This window comes from Astyanax mexicanus, chromosome 2 (assembly GCF_023375975.1).
Source record: "Astyanax mexicanus isolate ESR-SI-001 chromosome 2, AstMex3_surface, whole genome shotgun sequence".
Lineage (NCBI taxonomy): Eukaryota > Metazoa > Chordata > Actinopteri > Characiformes > Acestrorhamphidae > Astyanax > Astyanax mexicanus.
In genome coordinates, this window is record NC_064409.1 from 27,678,148 (window position 1) to 27,697,876 (window position 19,729).

Consider the following 19,729-nt stretch of genomic DNA (forward strand, 5'->3'; position numbering starts at 1 on the left):
TATCATTCAGCACCTGTTTTTAATTAAAGTGAGAATGGTCTGGACCTTGTGCTTCTGCCATAGGTCATTATTGAACCACAGCAGATCTGAAACAGAGATCAAAATGTTACAGAGTAACAAATGAAACAGAGTAACAAAATGTTACTTAAAATGTGGTAACAACTAGGTATAGTGATTCATCTTTTTGCATGTTATATCAGGTTTATATCATTAAACTTAATAAAAATGTTAGTTAAAAGCCAACACAAGTAAACATAACACAGTTTTTAAATAAAAAAATTTTTATTATTATGGGGGGAAAAACTACATGGCTCTCTGTGAAAAAGTATTTGCCCCTAAACCTAATTATTGGTTGGGCCACCTTTAGCAACAATCAATCAACTGCAATCAAGCATTTGCGGTAACTCCACAGAGCTGTGGAGGAATTTTGTCCCACTTTTCTTTACAGAATTGTCGTAATTCCACACATTGAAGGGTTTTCGAGCATAAACAGTCTTTTCAAAGTCATGCCACAGCATCTCAAAAGGATTCAGGTCAGGACTTTGACTAGGCCACTTTTTAGTTAACCAAGTGGACTTGGTGAGTTTGGGATCATTGTCCTGCTGTAGAACCCAAGTTTGTTTCGGCTTGAGGTCACAAACAGATGGCTGGACATTCTCCTTCAAGACTTTTTGGTAGATTTATGGTTCCATTTATCACAGCAAGTCTTCCAGGTCCTAAAGCAGCAAAGCAGTCACACTACAACCACCATATTTTACAGTAGGTATGATGTCCTTTTTCTATATGCTGTTACTTTTATGAAAGATGTAATAGACACACACCTTCAAAAAGTTCAACTGTCTCGTCTGTCCAGAGTACTCCCAAAAGTCTTAAGGATCATCATGTTCTCTGGCAAAATTGAGAGGAGCATGTTGAATGTTCTTTTTGCTCAGCAGAGGTTTTTCGTCTTGCCACTCTGCCATGCAGGCCTGCTGTTCTTTGGATGTTGTTGTGGGGTCTGTTGTAACCTCTCAAATGAGTCATCACTGCACTCTTAGTGTAATTTTGGTCAGCTGGACACTTCTAGGAAGGTTCACCGCTGTTCTACATTTTGCCATTTGTGGCTAATGAAGTTCCAGAACTTGCTATATACCCTTTTCCATACTGATAGATCTCAATTACTTTTTTATTTCTTTGTCATTTTTATTGGGATATTGACAGGATGTCTAGCTTTTGGGTATCTTTTGGTCTACTGTACTGTCAGGTCTTATTTAAGTGATTTCTTGATTGAGAACATGTGTGAAAGTAATCAGGCCTGGGTGTGGCTAGAGAAATTAAACTCAGATGTGGTTAAACCACAGTTAAGTTGTGTTTTAGGGGGAGGCAAAGAGTTCTTACACAGGGCCACGAAGGTTCTCCCTTAATAATGAAAGACCTTCATTTTAAAAACTGCATTTTGTGTTTACTTGTGTTGTTTTTGATTAATGTTTACACTTGTTTGATAATCTGAAACAACCTGTTTTCAATTATCAAAAATATTTTAGTGTCATCAGGGCAGGTGACCTTCAAGCGTGCTAGGAGCAGCCCCATCACACACTACTCACACACCCTGATACATACTCCACCTTGCTCGTACACAGTACTTGCTGTAATAATGAAACATAAAATCTGAGATCACATGAAAACAACAATTAACCTGCCCTTTAGGCGCTCCATACTTTTAAGTAAGGTTTTAAGTAGCAATGTCTTCTTAATTTTTATATATATATATATATATATATATATATATATATATATATATATATATATATATATATATATATATATATTTATTTATTTATTTATATTTATATATATGGGATGGGGGTGTCACTGGGATTAAGAGTAGGCGGGGTTTAGCCTGCAGTATGTGGACCACTGAGCTGTCTGCTACAGAATCGGGTGCGCTTTCTGTTCTTTGTCCTCCATTACGACTCTGATTCTCTGCTGTACGGCGCAGGCCCGAAGTAGCGCAGCCGCTCTGAGGTTAGTACCCTACCGCGCAATCGCCAGCTATATTAGCCCCGGCGCAGCCGCAACAACACCCCGGCAGCGGAGGGCTGAGAAAAGGCGGATGAGCGTGTGTTGATGCGGAATAGAACGGGACATTTTGGAGTTTTTGAGCTGTTTCTGGGAGCAGCAGTATTAACACTGCGCTCCTACAAATAAAACCTATGTCGCATTTGCCGGCCTAGGCCACTGGTTAGAGCTGTGTTGGTCTTGTGATGGCGGGTTAGAAATAACTCGGAGCTAACAGCATTAGCTGGCTGTGGGCTGTAGCTGCCCGCTTCAGCAATAACGCCAGAGAGACTGGTGACCCGTTTGTGGGACAGCTAGCTACACTGACCCTGGAATTTACTAAAGACTGCAGGATGGGAAGCTTAATGTAACAATGTTTTATTGCCTTTTCTCTTTGTACTTTGCGTAGTTAGCTAGCCAGCTAGCTTAGCTAGCATTGTCTGTTAACTTACTACAGGGCACAGTTAGCTATCCTAGCTAGCATGTTAACAAGCAAGCCAAAAGAAGAGCTTACAAAAATTCACCGACATATTTAGATCTCGTTTAGTCCGTTTTAATCTAATCTACTTTCGAAAATTGTTTGCCTTTTAATAAGAACACAAAAATGTACATATGGTTCGCTAACGTGTGGCTTCTGAATGCTAGTTAGCTAACTGTCACAGCCTGCTATTACCCCATACATTACGTTACTAGTTAACTGGCCCTGTTAGTAGTTAGTAGCTCCATGCTCGCTTCAGGAATGAGACCTGACAGTCGTGCAACCAAATTAAATGATTAGGTTACATTTTATAGTATTGTTGATTGTAATGTTTGAGTGTTGCTAGCATTAAGTTAACCTATAGACCCCATTAGTTGGCTAGCTGGCTGTTTGAAGTAAATAGACATTTTTATTATAGGGGTGTGTGGACCAATTATTTATTATTACTGCATATGAAACAAAACAACTTGCACTGTAGGTAGGCAAACATGTAATTTTATTTTTTATCTAAGGAAAAGCCAAACGATTAATTAAACCTTACATATAGCAGACTAATAATCAGTCAAATGTGACATTTTAAATTCTTTTAAAATATAAATTAGATTATTCAGCCATTTCAGTCGTCTACACTCAGATGCTTGCCTTTGGTTTGTTTTCAACATATTCTCATCAACCTCATCACTGTCAGGCTACAATAGTCTTCAGAGTGCTGCTGTTTCTGCTCGAAGTAAATGCAATGAACAGACGGAAGCTCCATGTAATAAACATAAGTCATTAACAGATGCTGTAAATACTGTAAAGTGGCTTGCTAAAGTATTCATACCTCTTGTTTTGTACTTCACAAATCTGGGCTTTACGGAGAAGTGGCAAGAAAAAAATAATTGATAAAAGAAAAACATAAGAAGTGCCGGTTTAAATTAGAGAATATTCTTGTTAGTCCTGACCTAAACCCCATTAAGCGTTTGTGGCAAGACATGAAAATGACTGTTCACAGACTCTCTCCATCCAACCTGAGCTATTTTGCAAAGAAAAAGGGGCAGACATTTCAAGCTGTAGATGTGCAAAGCTGGTAGAGACATACCCCAAAAACTTGCAGCTGTAATTGCAGAGAAAGGTTGCTGTAATAAGTATTGATATAGAGGAACTAAATACTTTTGTGTTACAATTTTCAGATTTTTATTTGACTTAAAATGTTTAAAATTACATATATTTTTTGTTTCAATTCACAATTATGTGCTACTTTGTATTGGTCTTTTATTTAAAACCTCAATAAAATCCATTTAAATTTGTGCCTGTATGGTGAAAAAATGTGAAAAAAAGTTCAAAGGGGTATGAATACTTTTTCAAGCAGCTGTATATCTCCTACAAGCCTAGGTCATTTTTATTAGTGGTGTGCACTTTTAACCCTTCAGAGAAGTGGTGACAATGTAATACATAATATTTAATCAGGAAATATATATTATAGTTATTGTAAATTGTAAGCATATATTTCATAAATGATCTAAATAAAAAAAACAGCAACCAATTCAGGACAGTCTAACCAATCAGATTCATGATTTTCACTACAGGGGTGGGGCCATGGCTGTCTAACCCCTCCTTAGCGTTCTGATAAGGGGGCTATGCATTGGTTAGTTGTACAACAGTTGTGAAATGCTTAGTTTGATAGTTAACTATCCTGTTATCGATCATCTATCATGACAAATATTGTGTAATATCTAATTAAAAAGCATTTTAAAGGCTACATTTCAATGGGAAACTAATTCACAATAATAGGCCACCTGACTGGTGAGTTTTTGTAAATACTTAATGTTTTGGCTGCCCTGGCGTACTGTAACCTTACAAAGGAGTGATCTTTGTTGAACGGCTGTTCTTGTAGGAGAATTAAGCATTGATTGTTGTGGTCTATTGTATATGGTACTGTTGTCTTTTGTAGCTGTTTTTGTGGGCTGTTATTGTGTATTAAGTTCATATTACTAAGTCAAGACAGAATATGTAGTTATTGTAATATTCATCTATGTGTAGACTGGGTGGGGTGTTGCAGAAGGGGTACCCACTGTATTAACTGCACGCCACTGTTTTTATATTAGAATCTAGGCTAATCAAATATGTCCTAAAGAGGAACTACACTTAGACATTTTTACATTAATATATGTTGCTGTGTAATGATTAAATATTCCAGCCCTGCATAAAATGCTTACAAATTAGATGCAAATATTAACAGAATTTAGATATTTTATCATAATTTGATCAGATGATTTTGCTGCTTTTTGTTGTACCACTCTTGTACTTAACTGTCATGTCCAAATCACATTGTAATCTGAACTGTAATTTTTGCATATTGTGATAGCCCTACAGAGGAAACAGTGTACAGCATTAAAATCTAAAAACTATATGCAGTATGAAAAACCACAGCTAAAACTACTTATCAGATCTGCAGTTTAGCTACTTTTTATGTGCATAAATATGATGGCAAGATTGGACTTGATTTCTTTAGTGAGTTCTGTGAACTGTTCTATTTCTAGCGCAGTTTGAGTGACTTGTATTGTTAATAGACAAGAAAATAAGAATTTGGTGTTCAGTTTCATTTTCTGGATGTTTTTAGAATCACACCTACAGCACACCTAATATTTGGTTAGTTTTCCCTTACCACGAAAACTTTGTTAGATGCTTAAACATGTAAACATGGCCCATCACCTGTCTTGTATTCTAACGTTTTTATAGGGAGTATACTTGTTTTACCTCTGCCAAAAAAATACTTCTAAATCTGGGATTGTGCAGATATAGTGTATGTCCTAATCCAAAGTTAAAGTTAAAGTTTAGCTAACTCATCAATAGCATATGAAGGCACACAAATAGTCCTGTTACCAGCTACCACAAATCTATCCTGTGCAAATGTTTAGTACAAAAAATGTCAACATGTTAATTTTGATTAATTAATGTAAAAGAAAAAATAATGTATATAAAATAACTCTGAATAAGGGCTTTCCATGGTGCCCTTTGAGCCAGTGCTACATTTCAGTTACTGTAAGAGATGATAAACATAAACAAACTGGCTCTGCTTGGCCACCTTGGCTTGACCAGAGTAACATACTGTCATCTTACATACAATACAGGCCAAAAGTTTGGAAACACCTTCTTATTCAATGCGTTTTCTTTATTTAAATAATTTACATTGTAGATTCTCACCAAAGGCATCAAAACTAAGAAAACACAAGAAACACAAGGAATGGACATTAGACCAGTGGAAATCTGTGCTTTGGTCTGATGAGTCCAAATTTGAGATCTTTGCTTCCAACCGTCATGTCTTTGTGAGACGCAGAAAAGGTGAACGGATGGATTCCACATCAAGTGCTAAACACCTCTGGGAACTCCTTCAAGACTGTTGAAAAACCATTTCAGGTGACCACGTCTTGAATCTCATTGAGAAAATGCAAAGAGTGTGCAAAGCAGTAATCAGAGCAAAGAATTTTAAAGAAACTAGAATATGTTTAAGTTTATTTGACCTTTTTTTGTTAAGTACGTAACTCTACATGCGTTCAATTATAGTTTTGATGCCTTTAGTGAGAAGCTACTAAGTTAGGCTGTTAGCTCTAAGCCTATGGCTGCATTCTGGTGATTTGAGGGTAGTAAGTGAAGTTAACTTTAACCATAATCATCATTTCAAACCACACAGCACGATCAATTTATTATCAAAACCCAGAACCTACTTATCTGACCAGCACAGTGTAATCCATCTGTTATCAAACCCCAGAACCTAACAATCTAACCAGCACAGTATTGTCCATCTGTTATCAAACCCTAGAATTTACTAATCTAACCATCACAGCTCCATCTATCGGTTATCAATCCCCAGAACCTACTAATCTAACCCGCACAGCGCCATCCATGTGTTATCAAACCCCAGAAACTACTTATCTAACCAGCACAGCACCGTCCATCTGTTACCAAACCCCAGCAACTACTTATCTAACCAGCACAGCACCATACATCTTTTACCAAACCCCAGAAACTACTTATCTAACCAGCACAGCACCGTCCATCTGTTACCAAACCCCAGAAATGACTTATCTAACCAGCACAGCACCGTCCATCTGTTATCAAACCCCAGAACCTTCTAATCTAACCAGCACAGAAACATCCATGTGTTATCAAACCCCAGTATCTACTAATCTAACCAGCACAGTGCCGTCCTTCTGTTATCAAACCCCAGAATTTACTAATCTGACCATCAAAGCATCTTCCATCTGTTATCAAATACCAGAACCTACTAATCTAACCAGCACAGTGCCGTCCTTCTGTTATCAAATGCCAGAACCTACTAATCCAACCAGCACAGCATCATCCACCTGTTATCAAACTCCAGTACCTACTAATTTAACCAGCAAAGCATCGTCCATCTGTTATCAAACCCAGAACCTACTAATCTAACCAGCACAGCACCATCCATCTGTTATCAAACCCAGAACCAACTAATCTAACCAGCACAGCACCGTCCATCTGTTATCAAATCCCAGAACCAACTAATCTAACCAGCACAGCATCTTCCATCTGTTATCAAATACCAGAACCTACTAATCTAACCAGCACAGCACCGTCCATCTGTTATCAAATCCCAGAACCTACTAATCTAACCAGCACAGCGCCATCCATCTGTTATCAAACCCAGAACCTACTAATCTAACCAGCACAGCAACATTCATCTGTTATCAAACCCCAGAACCTACTAATCTAACCAACACAGCACTATCCGTTATATAACACCAGAACCTAATAATCTAACCAATATTTTTCCACTTAAATCAGGACCCGGAAACGTCTCATTAACTATTAGGCAGTTTAACGGTTCTGTCCTGATTTTACAGTTAGTCTGTTAGCATTGGACTGCTAATCTTTAACAATAAAGACTTTCAAACCTTGGCAGATGTACACCACAGGCAGTGGCTTTTATTCTGTTCATATAAATTGCTGAAATATATTGTATCGAACAAAATTAATTAGTACAGTTAACATTTATTAATCACAAAGAATTGAATCAATTCGATTAATTATTTTAATCACTTGACAACTCTACTTTTTTATTTGGATAGTGTCTGAAGAGTTTTTTTTCTTTTACTAGATTTTAATTTGTTAAGACTACGTCTGAGTTTGTTTAAAGCAGGATTTAGGTAATACAACTACTGTATAGCTGGATACATAATGATCCATTTTATGCTCTTAATCAGGGCTTGACTGGGAACTATCCCAGCTCCCACAGTCTTTCCCCTTATATGCATATTTAGTGTAGATAAACCTTATTACCTTTTCTAATTTTTTTTCTACAGTTTTTCTATATACAGGTGCATCTCATAAATTAGAATATCATTGAAAATTACTTTATGTAAGTAATTAAATTCAAAATGTGAAATTAATGTATAGATATATTACACACGCTTTTTAAGCATTTATTTTAATGTTTAAATAATTTTGTCTTGTAGCCAATAAAAAAAACAAAAAATGATGTCTAAAACTTGGTTCTTTTGGCAGTGTTTTGGCCTGCTGGAAAATGAAACCTGCATATTCAGAGGGAAGCATGAAGTGCTGTAAGATTTTCCAGGAAAACACTGCACTGACTTTGGACTTAATATAACACAGTGGATCAACACCAGCAGATGACATGTCTCTCCAAACCATCACTGATCATCAGTAAATTTTACATTTCATTTGTAAATCATGAGACCAGAGTCTGGAGGAAGAGTGGAGAGACACACTCCAAGCTGCTTGAGGTCTAGAGTGAAGTTTCCACAATCAGTGATGGTTTGGAGAGACATGTCATCTGCTGCTGTTGATCCACTGTGTTATATCAAGTCCAAAGTCCGTGCAGTGTTTTCCTGGAAAATCCTACAGCACTTCATGCTGACATGCTTCACTCTGCTGACAACTTTTATGGAGATGCAGATTTCATTTTCCAGCAGGACTTGGCAGAGGGGTGACTTTGATAGCTCAATGTTGAGTACATTTTTGGGTTACCATTCATGGCTGAATGTTAGCAGGATAACTACATGGTCAAGTTTAGTTTTGGGAAGTTATTTCAAATTAGTCTACATCTTAAACACTCAAAATAGCCACACTATTACTCACGATTTAAAGTGTACACTTAAAACAAGACACTAGGGTGTTGTACCAGTAAAGAATTTCACACGCAAAATAACCGTCATGTCATGACCGTTCATGATTTTATGATTTTATGTAACTTGATAAGAGCCTTGGAATGTTCCCTTTTCTTTCCTTAGTTCGCTGTTTAAAGCCAAACATCACCTTAACTAACACCTTAGGTAACACTGCAGTGCTGAGAATGATCCACAAATTACTCATGCACTCAATAATTTAACTTATCGAATCTGTATGTCAACTTTGTTTCAAAATCTTATGTTTATTCTATATTTATTTATAATAGATTTAGCCCTGCCTGTAATGTTAATTACATGAATGAAAAATCATACAATATATGGAGAAAAATTTGCTGAACTTGGCCAAAATATCAGCTTTGTTTAATTTTAAATGTAATTCTATTTCTGTTAGTATTAAATCTATAAATGTAGTATTTTAATTTCTTTTTCTGGTGCACACCATCTGATTGCCAGAGGAGAGCGTTTGGTGATCTTACAGCACACGTGATTGGTCTGTGAGTTTACTGCGCCGCAAAGCACGTAAACCGTAAAGACAAGAAAAGTTCAGCCGCTTAAGTTGTCAGAATTAAATCCTTTTCTGTTGTTTATCGGTTTGGGTCTGCATTGGACAACGTCTGGGTCCGGACCAGGTCCACAGCCCTCCTATAAGTGACCTCTGCTCTATGACCTATATGGTGAGTGGAGCTGATTAGATGGGCAGTGAATGCACTGACAAGGAAGTGGTTATAATATGCTTGACAGAGTATATCAACAAATGACCAGACAAAGCATTATATTTCATTATGTTTCATACATGAGTAATTCAGCATTTAGAGAAATGTTAAGAATCTGAGATGTACATTTTGAATGTGTCTGTGTGCTTTGTTTGAATGGCAGTTTAAAAAGGTTACATCAGCTGATGGAGGACCACACAGTACATCAAACGGAGCACATGACCACTATCGAGACACATGCTGTCTCTCAACAGGTGCATGTGGCTACCTACACAGAACACAGCATACTCAGTGCTGATGAGGACTCACCTTCTTCACCTGATGATGACACGTATGATGACTCTGACATCCTTAACTCAGCAGGGACAGATGAGGTTACAGCACATCTGGCTGCTGCAGGTACAGTGCTCAGCATGCATGGACACATATTATAACATAGATTATATATATTTATATCATTTTGTTACATTTTGCCTTTCGGCCTACATTAATAAATAAATATCTATTACTGGATTATATGAGTGTGTTTAATGACAACATACAAGATCATACATTTGTTATTTTGGGCATACAGTCGAAAAAAAAAGTTTTGCCCTTAGATTTTTATGATTATCCTTTATTGGTTGTTCAGATCAGCAATTTCAGTTAATACAGTTGCAAGACAAAGTATGTGAACCCTTTGGGATTACTTGGATTTCTCCAGAAATTAGTCATTAAATGTGTTCTAAACTTCATTTAAGTCACAACAACAGACAAAACTTAAACTCATACCACACAAAAAAATGGTAATAGCTTTATGAACACATTTACAGTGAGGGGAAAAAGTATGTGAAGCTTTGGATTTAATAACTGGTTGGCCCTCTTTTGGCAGCAAAAACCTCAACCAAACATTTCCTGTAGTTGCAGATCAGACCTGCACCATTTCTCTTCACAAAACTATTTGAGTTCAGCAATATTCTTGGGATATCTGGGATATTGTGAATTGCTCTCTTGATGTCATTCCACAGCATCACAATCAGGGCCGCTGCTAAGGTTTTGGAGGCCCTAAGCATAACTGGTCAGGGAGGCCCCCCCCCCCCCCCCTCCCCCCAAAAAAAAAAAAAAAACACACACAAACACAAAAGGTTTACGCAAAATTTTACTATTTATTAAAATTACACATGTAACTGTGGATATTTACAACGTTATAAGTAAGGCCAATAACAGTGAAGAACAGCACAAGAGTACTATTTATAATGTATAAATAATAAATGAAACGATGCATGTCTATTTTAAGCAGTGGACACGTCATTTACACAAGCCAGCCTTAAAGGTTATGAAATTATCGTTTATATTCGTGGTGTATTTATATCAGCCTGTCAAAATCTATAGAGCTGTCTGATCCTGCTGTCATACAGACCATTTGGATAGTGCACTGACGGCATTAGTCAATAGGTAGGCTACTCTGTTTATTAATTTTTTATTAAAGTCACTAAAAATCTTCAAACTACACTACTACTATTTGCAAACGTGCCACGTGCCTTGCAATACCCAGATTAGTTTCTAGTTAAGCGTTTAAAGCTACCAAATCAGCAAAGCCAACGTAACTAGCTCAGGCAACACCACTGAACATGAAGTAATCAAAACTATTTAAACCTTTATCATCGAAGTTACTCACCAGAAAGGGATGCATGGGCCTCATCTTTCTGCTTCTTTTTCTTCTTCTCAGCTCCAGACTCAAACCGTCGCTTCATAGTTGAATTACCATTTAGTAGCAACTTCGCGCGGTGAACTTGTCTCCTGCCAAACTCAAGTAGCGTTGCTACTTTAGTTAGGAGTAGGACTAAGGTTGCCAGATAAGTTACGATTTTTCATCCTATTTGTTTATTTTATTTTAAGTTTTTAACTTACACAAATATTGCACTGGACAAGTTTTTGTATAGAATGGCCACATACACTTTAAAAATGGTTAAACATGCGCAAGATTTAGCGCCTCCATGCATTTTTTGATTATTTATTTGACTGGAAAATGTCACATCTGGCAACAACCAACAGAGCAAACCGAGCCGTGCCATTTCAGGCAATAGGGGTGGGGGCATTATATTATGCACAAAAATAATAACGTGCCGCTTTTAAGTAGTAGAGTAGGTGCCCCATGCAATGTTTAAAGACAAAAAAGATGAGCGTATCATAAATAATTCACATTGGGTTTTAAATTTAATAATGTCATAATTTCAACACATTTCATTCTCAGTCAATTTGGCTCCCTGCAACTGCAAAATGGTTGAGGCCTAACGCTGGCTGCGTTGTCTGCGTATGCAGAGCGGCGGCCCTGATCACAATTGTGTTGAGTTCAGGACTCTCCAGAAGGCGTATTTTCTTCAGATGAAGCCGTTCGGTTGTTAATTTATTTCTATGTTTTGGGTCACTGTCCTGTTGCATAATCCATCCTTTGTTGAGCTTCAGTTGGCGGACTGATAGTCTTAGGTTTTCCTGCAAAATGTCTTTGTTAACTTGGGAATTAATTTTTCCGTTGATGACTGTAATCCCTCCTGGCCCTGAGGCAGCAAAGCAGCCCGAAACCATGATGCCCCCTCCACCACATTTCACAGTTGGGATGAAGTTTTGATGAGGGTGTGATGTGACTTTTTTCTCCACACATACACGCTGTATGTTCCTTCCAAACAACTCAATTTTGTTTTCATCTGTTCACAGTTTATTTAGCCAGTACTGCTATGGAACATCCAGGTGCTTTTTTGCAAACTTGTTTTTTTGGACAGCAATGGCTTCCTCCATGGTGTCCTCCCATGAACTCCATTCTTGTTTAATGTTTTTTGTCAACAAAAATGTTACTCCATTTCTCCATTTGAAGACCTGTCTGTCTTACCATTAACACATGAACATCAAGGCTTTAAGAGATACCCTTTCCAGCATCATGCAAGTCAACAATTCTTGAACGTAGGTCCTCTTAGAGCTCTTTTGTGCGAGGCATGATTCACATCAAGCTACGCTTCTTAACAACAACTGCTGTGTGTTTTGATCGGGCAGGGCAGCTTTAACCAACACATCCAATCTCATCACATACTGGCTCCAATTAGCTCTTAGGAAAGTCATTAGCCTAGGGGTTGACATACTTTACCCCCCTCACTGTAAATGTTAACATGGTGTGTTCAATAAAACCATGCAAACATATATTTTTTGTGTGGTATTAGTTTAAGCAGACTGTGTTAGCCTATTGTTGTGAAGATCAGAACACGTTTCATGACCAATTAATGCAGGAATCCAATTAATCCTGAAGAGTTCACATCTAGCAACTGTATATCGTATAATAAACGTACACAGTGATATTTGAGATGTGAAATAAAGTTTATAGGTAAGTAATACAGTAAGTGTGCAATCATTAATTAAAGAAAATTAGGCAGGTGCATAAATTTGGGCACTCCAACAGAAAAATTACACCAATATTTAGTAGATCCTCCTTTTACAAAAATAACAGCCTCTAAACTCTTCCTATAGCTTCCAATGAGAGTCTGTCTTCTGGCGGATAGTATTTTAGACCATTCCTCTTTACAAAACACCTCCAGTTCAGTCAGGTTTGATGGTTTCTGAGCATGGACAGCCCACTATAATCACACCACAGATTTTCAATTATACTCGATCTGGGAACTGATGATCATTCTTGAACATTGTACTTCCTCTGTATGAATGCTTTAGTAGATGTTGAGCTGTGTTTAGTGTTTAGGGTCTTTGTCTTGTTACAGTATTCAGCCCCGGCTCAACTTCAACTTTCTCACTGATTCTTAAACAGTGTTCTCAAGAATCTGCTGATATTGACTGGAATCCATGTGACCCTTGACTTTAACAAGAATCCCAGTACCTGCACTGATCACCAACAAATTTTACTGTGGGGAGCAAGTGTTTGTCTTGGAATGCTGTGTTCTTTTTTTCTCTATGCATACCGCACTCCAAATATCTCTGTTTTAGATTCATCAGTCCACAGCACCTTATTCCAATATAAAGCTGGCTTGTTTAAATGTGTTTAGCATACCTCAAGCAACTCTGTTTGTGGCGTGTGCTCAGAAAAAGCTTCTTCTGCATTACTCTCCCATACAGCCTCTCCTTGTACAAAGTGTGCTAAATAGCTGAACGATGCTCATCTCACGATTAACAATCTTAGAGCTTAGATTGGGCCCAAAAAATCCGACCCAACCCTGCCCGAGCCCGTGCACGTTCTGCCCGAGCCCGTCCCAACCCGTTCCATAAAGTGTCATTATGAGCCCGACCCGACCCACAAACTGGCTGTTTTTAGGCTGTTTTGAATAAGCGAATGAGTTTTAAGAACTGCTGCAAGTCAAACGCGGACTTTGTGGAGTAGCACACGTGCGGCCAGAGCTGCGTCATTATAACATTCTAACTGCTGCACCTTTCTTTAAACAGTTTAACTTGTAACTTACAAGGTTATAATAGTTTTGAAATTTTCATTATAGTTTAATTTTATTTTGTTTTCACTTTTTCCCCTCCAATTCAGTTAGTTTTTAAAGTGGGTTTGCTAGTTTTTATTAGTTTTTGCACATTACATCAGAGAGCTCAATCTGAAAAACAAACAAACTCAAAAACTCAATAAACTTTACACTATGAGCGAGTAAGAGAGAGAAAGAGAGAGAAAACGAGTGAGAGAGAAAAAGAGATTTATCAGTTCATCCTTCTGTGTGGGGTGTTCAGGTGTATGAGCTACTCAAAGGTACTTTTAGCTGTGTGGTGTTTATTCCACAGTATCTTCTGTTTCACTGCAGAACACGTGATTTTATCTCCTTCCTTATATTCTTAACCCATTCTGCATTTTCTCAGGGTTTTCTGTCGTTATTTCTGTTGTGCCGAATCTGACTCCCCGCAGATACCTCCATGTGCGAGTGAAAACAGCGCTTATTAAACAATAAAAAACACAAAGACGAAGGGTATTCTATCAGTAATTTCAATTTGTTTTAGTTAGTTTTAAAAACACACTACAGTTCCAGTAAATTCAGTTTTTTCCTTTTAATTACCGTTTGTATTAGATTCAGTTAACAAAAAATATTTTTTCACTTTTAGTTTTAGTTATTTTGTTCATTTTTGTTAAGGATAATACTTGGTTACTTACCTACATTGTGATTATCACGCCAGAGCTTTATATAAAATAAAAATATTATTAAAAAACAGATGCCTACATCTCAAACAATTTTGGAACCCGACCCGGCCAGAGAAATGAGGTGGGAAATTCGGGTCAGATCGGGTTCGGGCAGAAAATTTAAGCTGTACTTTATCTGCAGCAAGATGATGATGTAGGTGTTTGAAGCTGGTCTGTGGGTTGACTATGACTGTTCTCACAATCCTTCTCCTCTGCTCATCTGAGATTTTTCTTGCCACTTCGGGCCTTAACTAGAACCGTGTCTGTGGTCTTCCATTTCCTCAATATGTTCCTATGAAACTGACAGCTGAGATAGCTTTTTGTATCCTTCTTCTAAACCATAATGTTGAACAGTCTTTGTTTTTACGTCATTTGAGAGTTGTGTTTTGAGAATTCTATGTTGCCACTCTTTAGAGAAGATGCAAAGAGGAGAAAAACTTGCAATTTGTCACCTTAACCCTTTCTCATAATTGAATTCACCTGTGTATGTAGTGTCAATAAGCTTACCAAACAAGTTTTGTGTTCCAATAATTAGTGCTAAAGGTATTCAATTCAATAAAATGACTAGGGTGCTCATATTCATGCACAATTAATGCACAATTATTGTGTTGGTCTTTCACATTAAAGTCCAATGAAATATATTTGTTTGTTGTTGTAATGTGACAAAATATGGAAAAGTTCAAGGGGTATGAATACTTTTGCAAGCGACTGTAAATAACTGTCAGTAACTAGTATTTCTATTCTTCTACCATTAGGACCAGTTGGAATGGCAGCAGCTGCTGCTGTAGCTACAGGGAAAAAACGTAAAAGACCACACATCTTTGAATCAAACCCATCAATACGAAAAAGGCAACAAACTCGACTGCTTAGGTGAGTGTTTTTTTTTTCCATACAGTAGTGTGCATGAGTAATTTGAGCGTGAACCTCTGTTATCCCCAAGTAAATATTTTTTAAATCACGTCTTTAGGAAGCTGAGAGCCACACTGGATGAATACACAACTAGAGTTGGTCAGCAGGCTATTGTTCTTTGCATATCACCATCTAAGCCCAATGCTGTATTTAAGGTTTTTGGTGCAGCTCCACTTGAGAATGTGGTGAGTGCATATCTATTTGTTCTTTTTCTTGGTGCATTTTGCCTTATTCAAATTTTCCTGATTTGCCTGTTTTTTTGTTTTTTTTTTTGTTTGTTTGTTTGTTTTTTTATTTTAAGGTCCGGAAGTATAAGAGCATGATTCTGGAGGACTTGGAAAATGCTCTGGCTGAACATGCACCCCCAGGAGGTGGAGACTTGAGCTCTGAGCTTCCTCCACTTACCATTGATGGCATTCCAGTGTCTGTGGACAAAATGACACAGGTATGCTCCAGCCAGCAGATGGCACTATAAGGCAAAACATTTTTGGAATTGCACTCAAACTTTTTAAGAGATGCAATATCATAAGCCTCTCAGGAGAGTTAAGCAGGGTTGACTAAGCTTGATTTAAATGCATAGTTAACCTGTAAGAGTTTTGGTACATATTCATTTGTTTTAACTCCCTCATAGTTCATTAAAATGAAAACATTTTCACATTAAACTTAGTAGGACACATTTCCTTAAAATATTCTGTACTGATATATACGTACATATACAAAAATGTAAACAGTAAACTAGAGATATAACTGTGGAGTAGTTGGAGCATGTCTTTATTATGTTTTAATCATTATTATTATCTATCCTGTATGAAGGAAGAGCAGAAAGGACAAACGCATCTGTGCAGGGATCAGCGTGTGTATGTGTGTGCGCATTTGTGTAATTATCCGGCTTATCAGGGACAACCACAAAGACTTGTGATTGGCTCCCAGGTGGATTAGTAGCAAGGGGGTGGGGGTCAGAAAGCTAAGTGAAGTGTTTGGGTCATGTAATTAGGCCATCTGCACAGACATAGACAGAGATGCAGGCTGTGTCACTTCACATTCAAGATGCAATTTTCCATTTCCCTTCTTGCTGTGGAGTATCTGTTTGTTGTCATTTGTTACTTGTTAAGCTTGAAAAAGCAATGTGTGCACTTTGGTGCATGCAAATGTTTATAGGTTTGAGCAATAAGCTTTTTGTGAAGTTTTGTTTTCCTCTAGAGCCAGACTCGGCAAGGAAGTATACTCCCCATATCTGTCATGCCATCAAGGACATTTAAGTGCAACCAGGTTTGCTATTTATTGCAATGTTGGCTTTTTATTTATTACTATGTAGCTGACAAAATGCTGCTGTGTACCAGACACACAGAGAACAGTGGCACTTTACGTTACATTGTAGACAGTGCAAAGACCAGCGAAACAGCTTAGTATTGAGCTGAAATGTATTGGATACATTTCTGTTTATTTTTGTTTTCCAAGTACAAACTTAAAGAAGAATTTGTGTTAAATATATAGCAGCTGAGGGGGGAAGTGAGAGGTTGTAGATCTGTTTATACTCCTGCTAGCTGATTGTGCATGCCTTAAGCACATATCCAGGGATGCCATCGGGAATCTCTGGCTTTGCAGGTATTGATACACCTAAAGGATCAACAAACGGCAGCTGCAGAGATGTAAGATGGGGGACTGGAAAACAGCAGTGTGTTAACCAGAGAGCAATAGTTCTCCTTAAAGTCAGTGAATATATTCCCTCTCACATACTTCTAACAATTAAACTGCACATAATGATATGATATTTCAGATTTAATAAAATCCTGATTAAGTCAAGTGTTCATTTGATGTAATTCATTATTAGTAAAGGTTTTGATTTTTTGAAGAAGGAAAAAAAACCTGCACATGGCTAAATGGATTTATCTTAGTTAAATTGTGGCTTCAAGAGGTGAACCAGTTTTTCAACTCTCAGATTTTGTCTTTTAACTAGTTCTAATCAAGTAATCTAAATTCTTAAGCACAGACTGATTTTGTTTCATCTGGTCAATGAGTTTTGTTTGTCTCTTATTTCCAATATGGTGTATGTGTATGTGGTAATCAGACACACGGATTCAGTCAGCCTCTTCTTCAGCACTAACATTTGTTTATGGCAAAAACATTCAGTAGAGCAAGAGAGGTATTTCTTTTTATTTTTGAGTCTGAGTCATAGTTACACAGGAGGGACAGAACAGAGAATTAATTTGGGATTTGCATTTTAGGAAAATGATCACAATAACAAAGCAACAGTATAGTGGCCAATATTAACCCAGTAATATACACTCATAAGAAACTGTGGCTTTCTTTGAAAATTGCAGTCCTCCAGCATCACTCAACCAATGTCCTCAAAACGTTTTCTGCCTGCCATTATATCTTATCCTTTATATTTCAGATTCCAAATCTTTGTTTACTACTGGTCAACTGGTAAAATTGCAAATTGCATGCCAGGCAATTGCTTTGTAAATGTTTTTTCCCCACCACGAACATCTTAATTGGAAATAAATAACAAGAGAAATATATGCTTTCTTTAAGCACTGAACTAAATTTGTTCCTGTTCAATATCTCTCCTCAGGCTCAACTTCGAGCCTTCATTCCTGAGATGCTGAAGTACTCTACAGGCCGGGGGAAGCCTGGCTGGGGTAAGGAGAGTTGCAAACCTATCTGGTGGCCAGAGGACATTCCCTGGGCAAACGTACGAAGTGATGTGCGCACAGAGGACCAGAAACAGCGGGTTAGTTGAGAAAATGCCATTCATTGTATTTATGAAAGTTTCAAGCACCAGAAAATTGTTGTTAGTGTTTATAGTGTTTAAATTGTTTAACGTTTTGGTTCTTTTTTCTTACAATGACTACATTTGTTAATTGGTACATTGGTATTATTTGGTAATGAATTGATCAAATTTTGTAAATAGACCTTTCTCAAAGAGAATGCATCTTTTTACACTTACAACTTACAACAATTAAAATAATAATCAAATAAAAGAGAACAATTGACAAAACACTGCTGTTTTATTTGCCAGCTTCCAATTATACTTTTTAGTATTTCTTAAGTGGAATAGTGTAAAAAATGCTTCAAAATATTTTAAGCTTAAATACTGTTAAATTCGAGAGTCAATGCTGATAACTACAGCTGCGGTCAGAGTGTTTTCATAGACTTATCATTAAATGTAATGTTATTGTTGAGTTGTCTGTTATTGTTTTTATCTATTTTAATCTATTATTATGGGCAAAATAAGTGTACAACAAACATTTAACAGTATATACTTTAACAAGTTACACAATGACGGTTACACAGAGATGGTTTTGATAGCCCGCATCTTAAAAAAATAAGTAGATTTTAATGGAAAAGATTTTTTTGTTTTGTTTTTTAAGCAGAGTTTCAAAATCATCCTGTTATTTGCAGGAATACGTTTGCAAATACGTCCTAAGGTGTTTAACAGTACGTGGTCATTATAACATTTTTGTTTCAAAGTTCAGGCTAGTCACCATAATCTCTTTATGATGCTTTGCCTTTAATGTAGCTGTCTACAGCTATTGTTGGTTTGTGGGTAGGGATGCAAATTATCGGTTAATTCAATAGGGCCTTTAAAAATACCAGCTAAATAGATAAAACACTGAGTTCAAAAAGTATATATTATATTATGAGAGTTATATTATATTATATTATATTAGATATTATTCAAGTAATTATGCATTAGGAAAAGAAAGCAGACATGTTTTTTATAGTGTAACAAAGTACATTCTTTTATTTAAAAAATAAATTAATTAAGGGGCGTGTCCTGTGTCTTTGCTATCATGAGGGCGCGAAAAATACGCATTGCACAGCTCCAATGGCGCAAAGGGCGTGTTTTAATTCCCTTAATTATTAATGGGTGTTTTAAGCATAACATGAATAAACCAATCAGTGTGTCTGTAGTCATTACTGAGTAATGTTATTTTATTCTGTATTCTGTTTATTGTTTATGTAAAAACTGGGTTTGCAACACTGAATATTAATCAAGCAATCAACCTTTATTTACACTAGAGGGGGACCCTCATTTACAATGCCGCTGAGCATTTACAGTTTAAAAGGACCAAAAATTATTTTTAAAAAATTAGAAACAACATGAAACGCATGAATAACAGAAATGACAGCGCATCTTGCCTGATTTGAGTGAGAATAAGCATCTGTTAAAATTCTTAAATAGCAGAATGCCTGTGTCTGCTATATTAAGTTACAGTTATTTAGTCTGTGTACTAAACATAAATATAAATCCTTATAACTGACAGAAATTAATATA

At 36.9% G+C, this 19,729-nt stretch overlaps 1 protein-coding gene across 5 annotated transcripts in view; it reads left to right on the forward strand.

The window, feature by feature from the left end:
* Window positions 1-1,894: 1,894 nt before the first annotated feature.
* The window catches only part of nrf1 (nuclear respiratory factor 1), a 32,201-nt gene continuing 14,366 nt past the window's right edge, over window positions 1,895-19,729 (forward strand). Inside the window, exons 1-6 of one of the 5 annotated variants that reach the window (XM_007237762.4) lie at window positions 1,895-2,004; window positions 9,559-9,794; window positions 15,294-15,408; window positions 15,506-15,632; window positions 15,749-15,892; window positions 18,023-18,181. In XM_007237762.4, the coding sequence (XP_007237824.1) occupies window positions 9,581-9,794; window positions 15,294-15,408; window positions 15,506-15,632; window positions 15,749-15,892; window positions 18,023-18,181 (759 nt within the window). In that variant the 5' untranslated portion in view covers window positions 1,895-2,004; window positions 9,559-9,580. Of the gene's footprint in view, window positions 2,005-2,069; window positions 2,405-9,003; window positions 9,357-9,558; window positions 9,795-15,293; window positions 15,409-15,505; window positions 15,633-15,748; window positions 15,893-18,022; window positions 18,182-19,729 lie in introns of those variants that run through there. The other 4 variants (XM_049475091.1, XM_007237761.4, XM_007237763.4 and 1 more) reach the window with 4 other exon arrangements.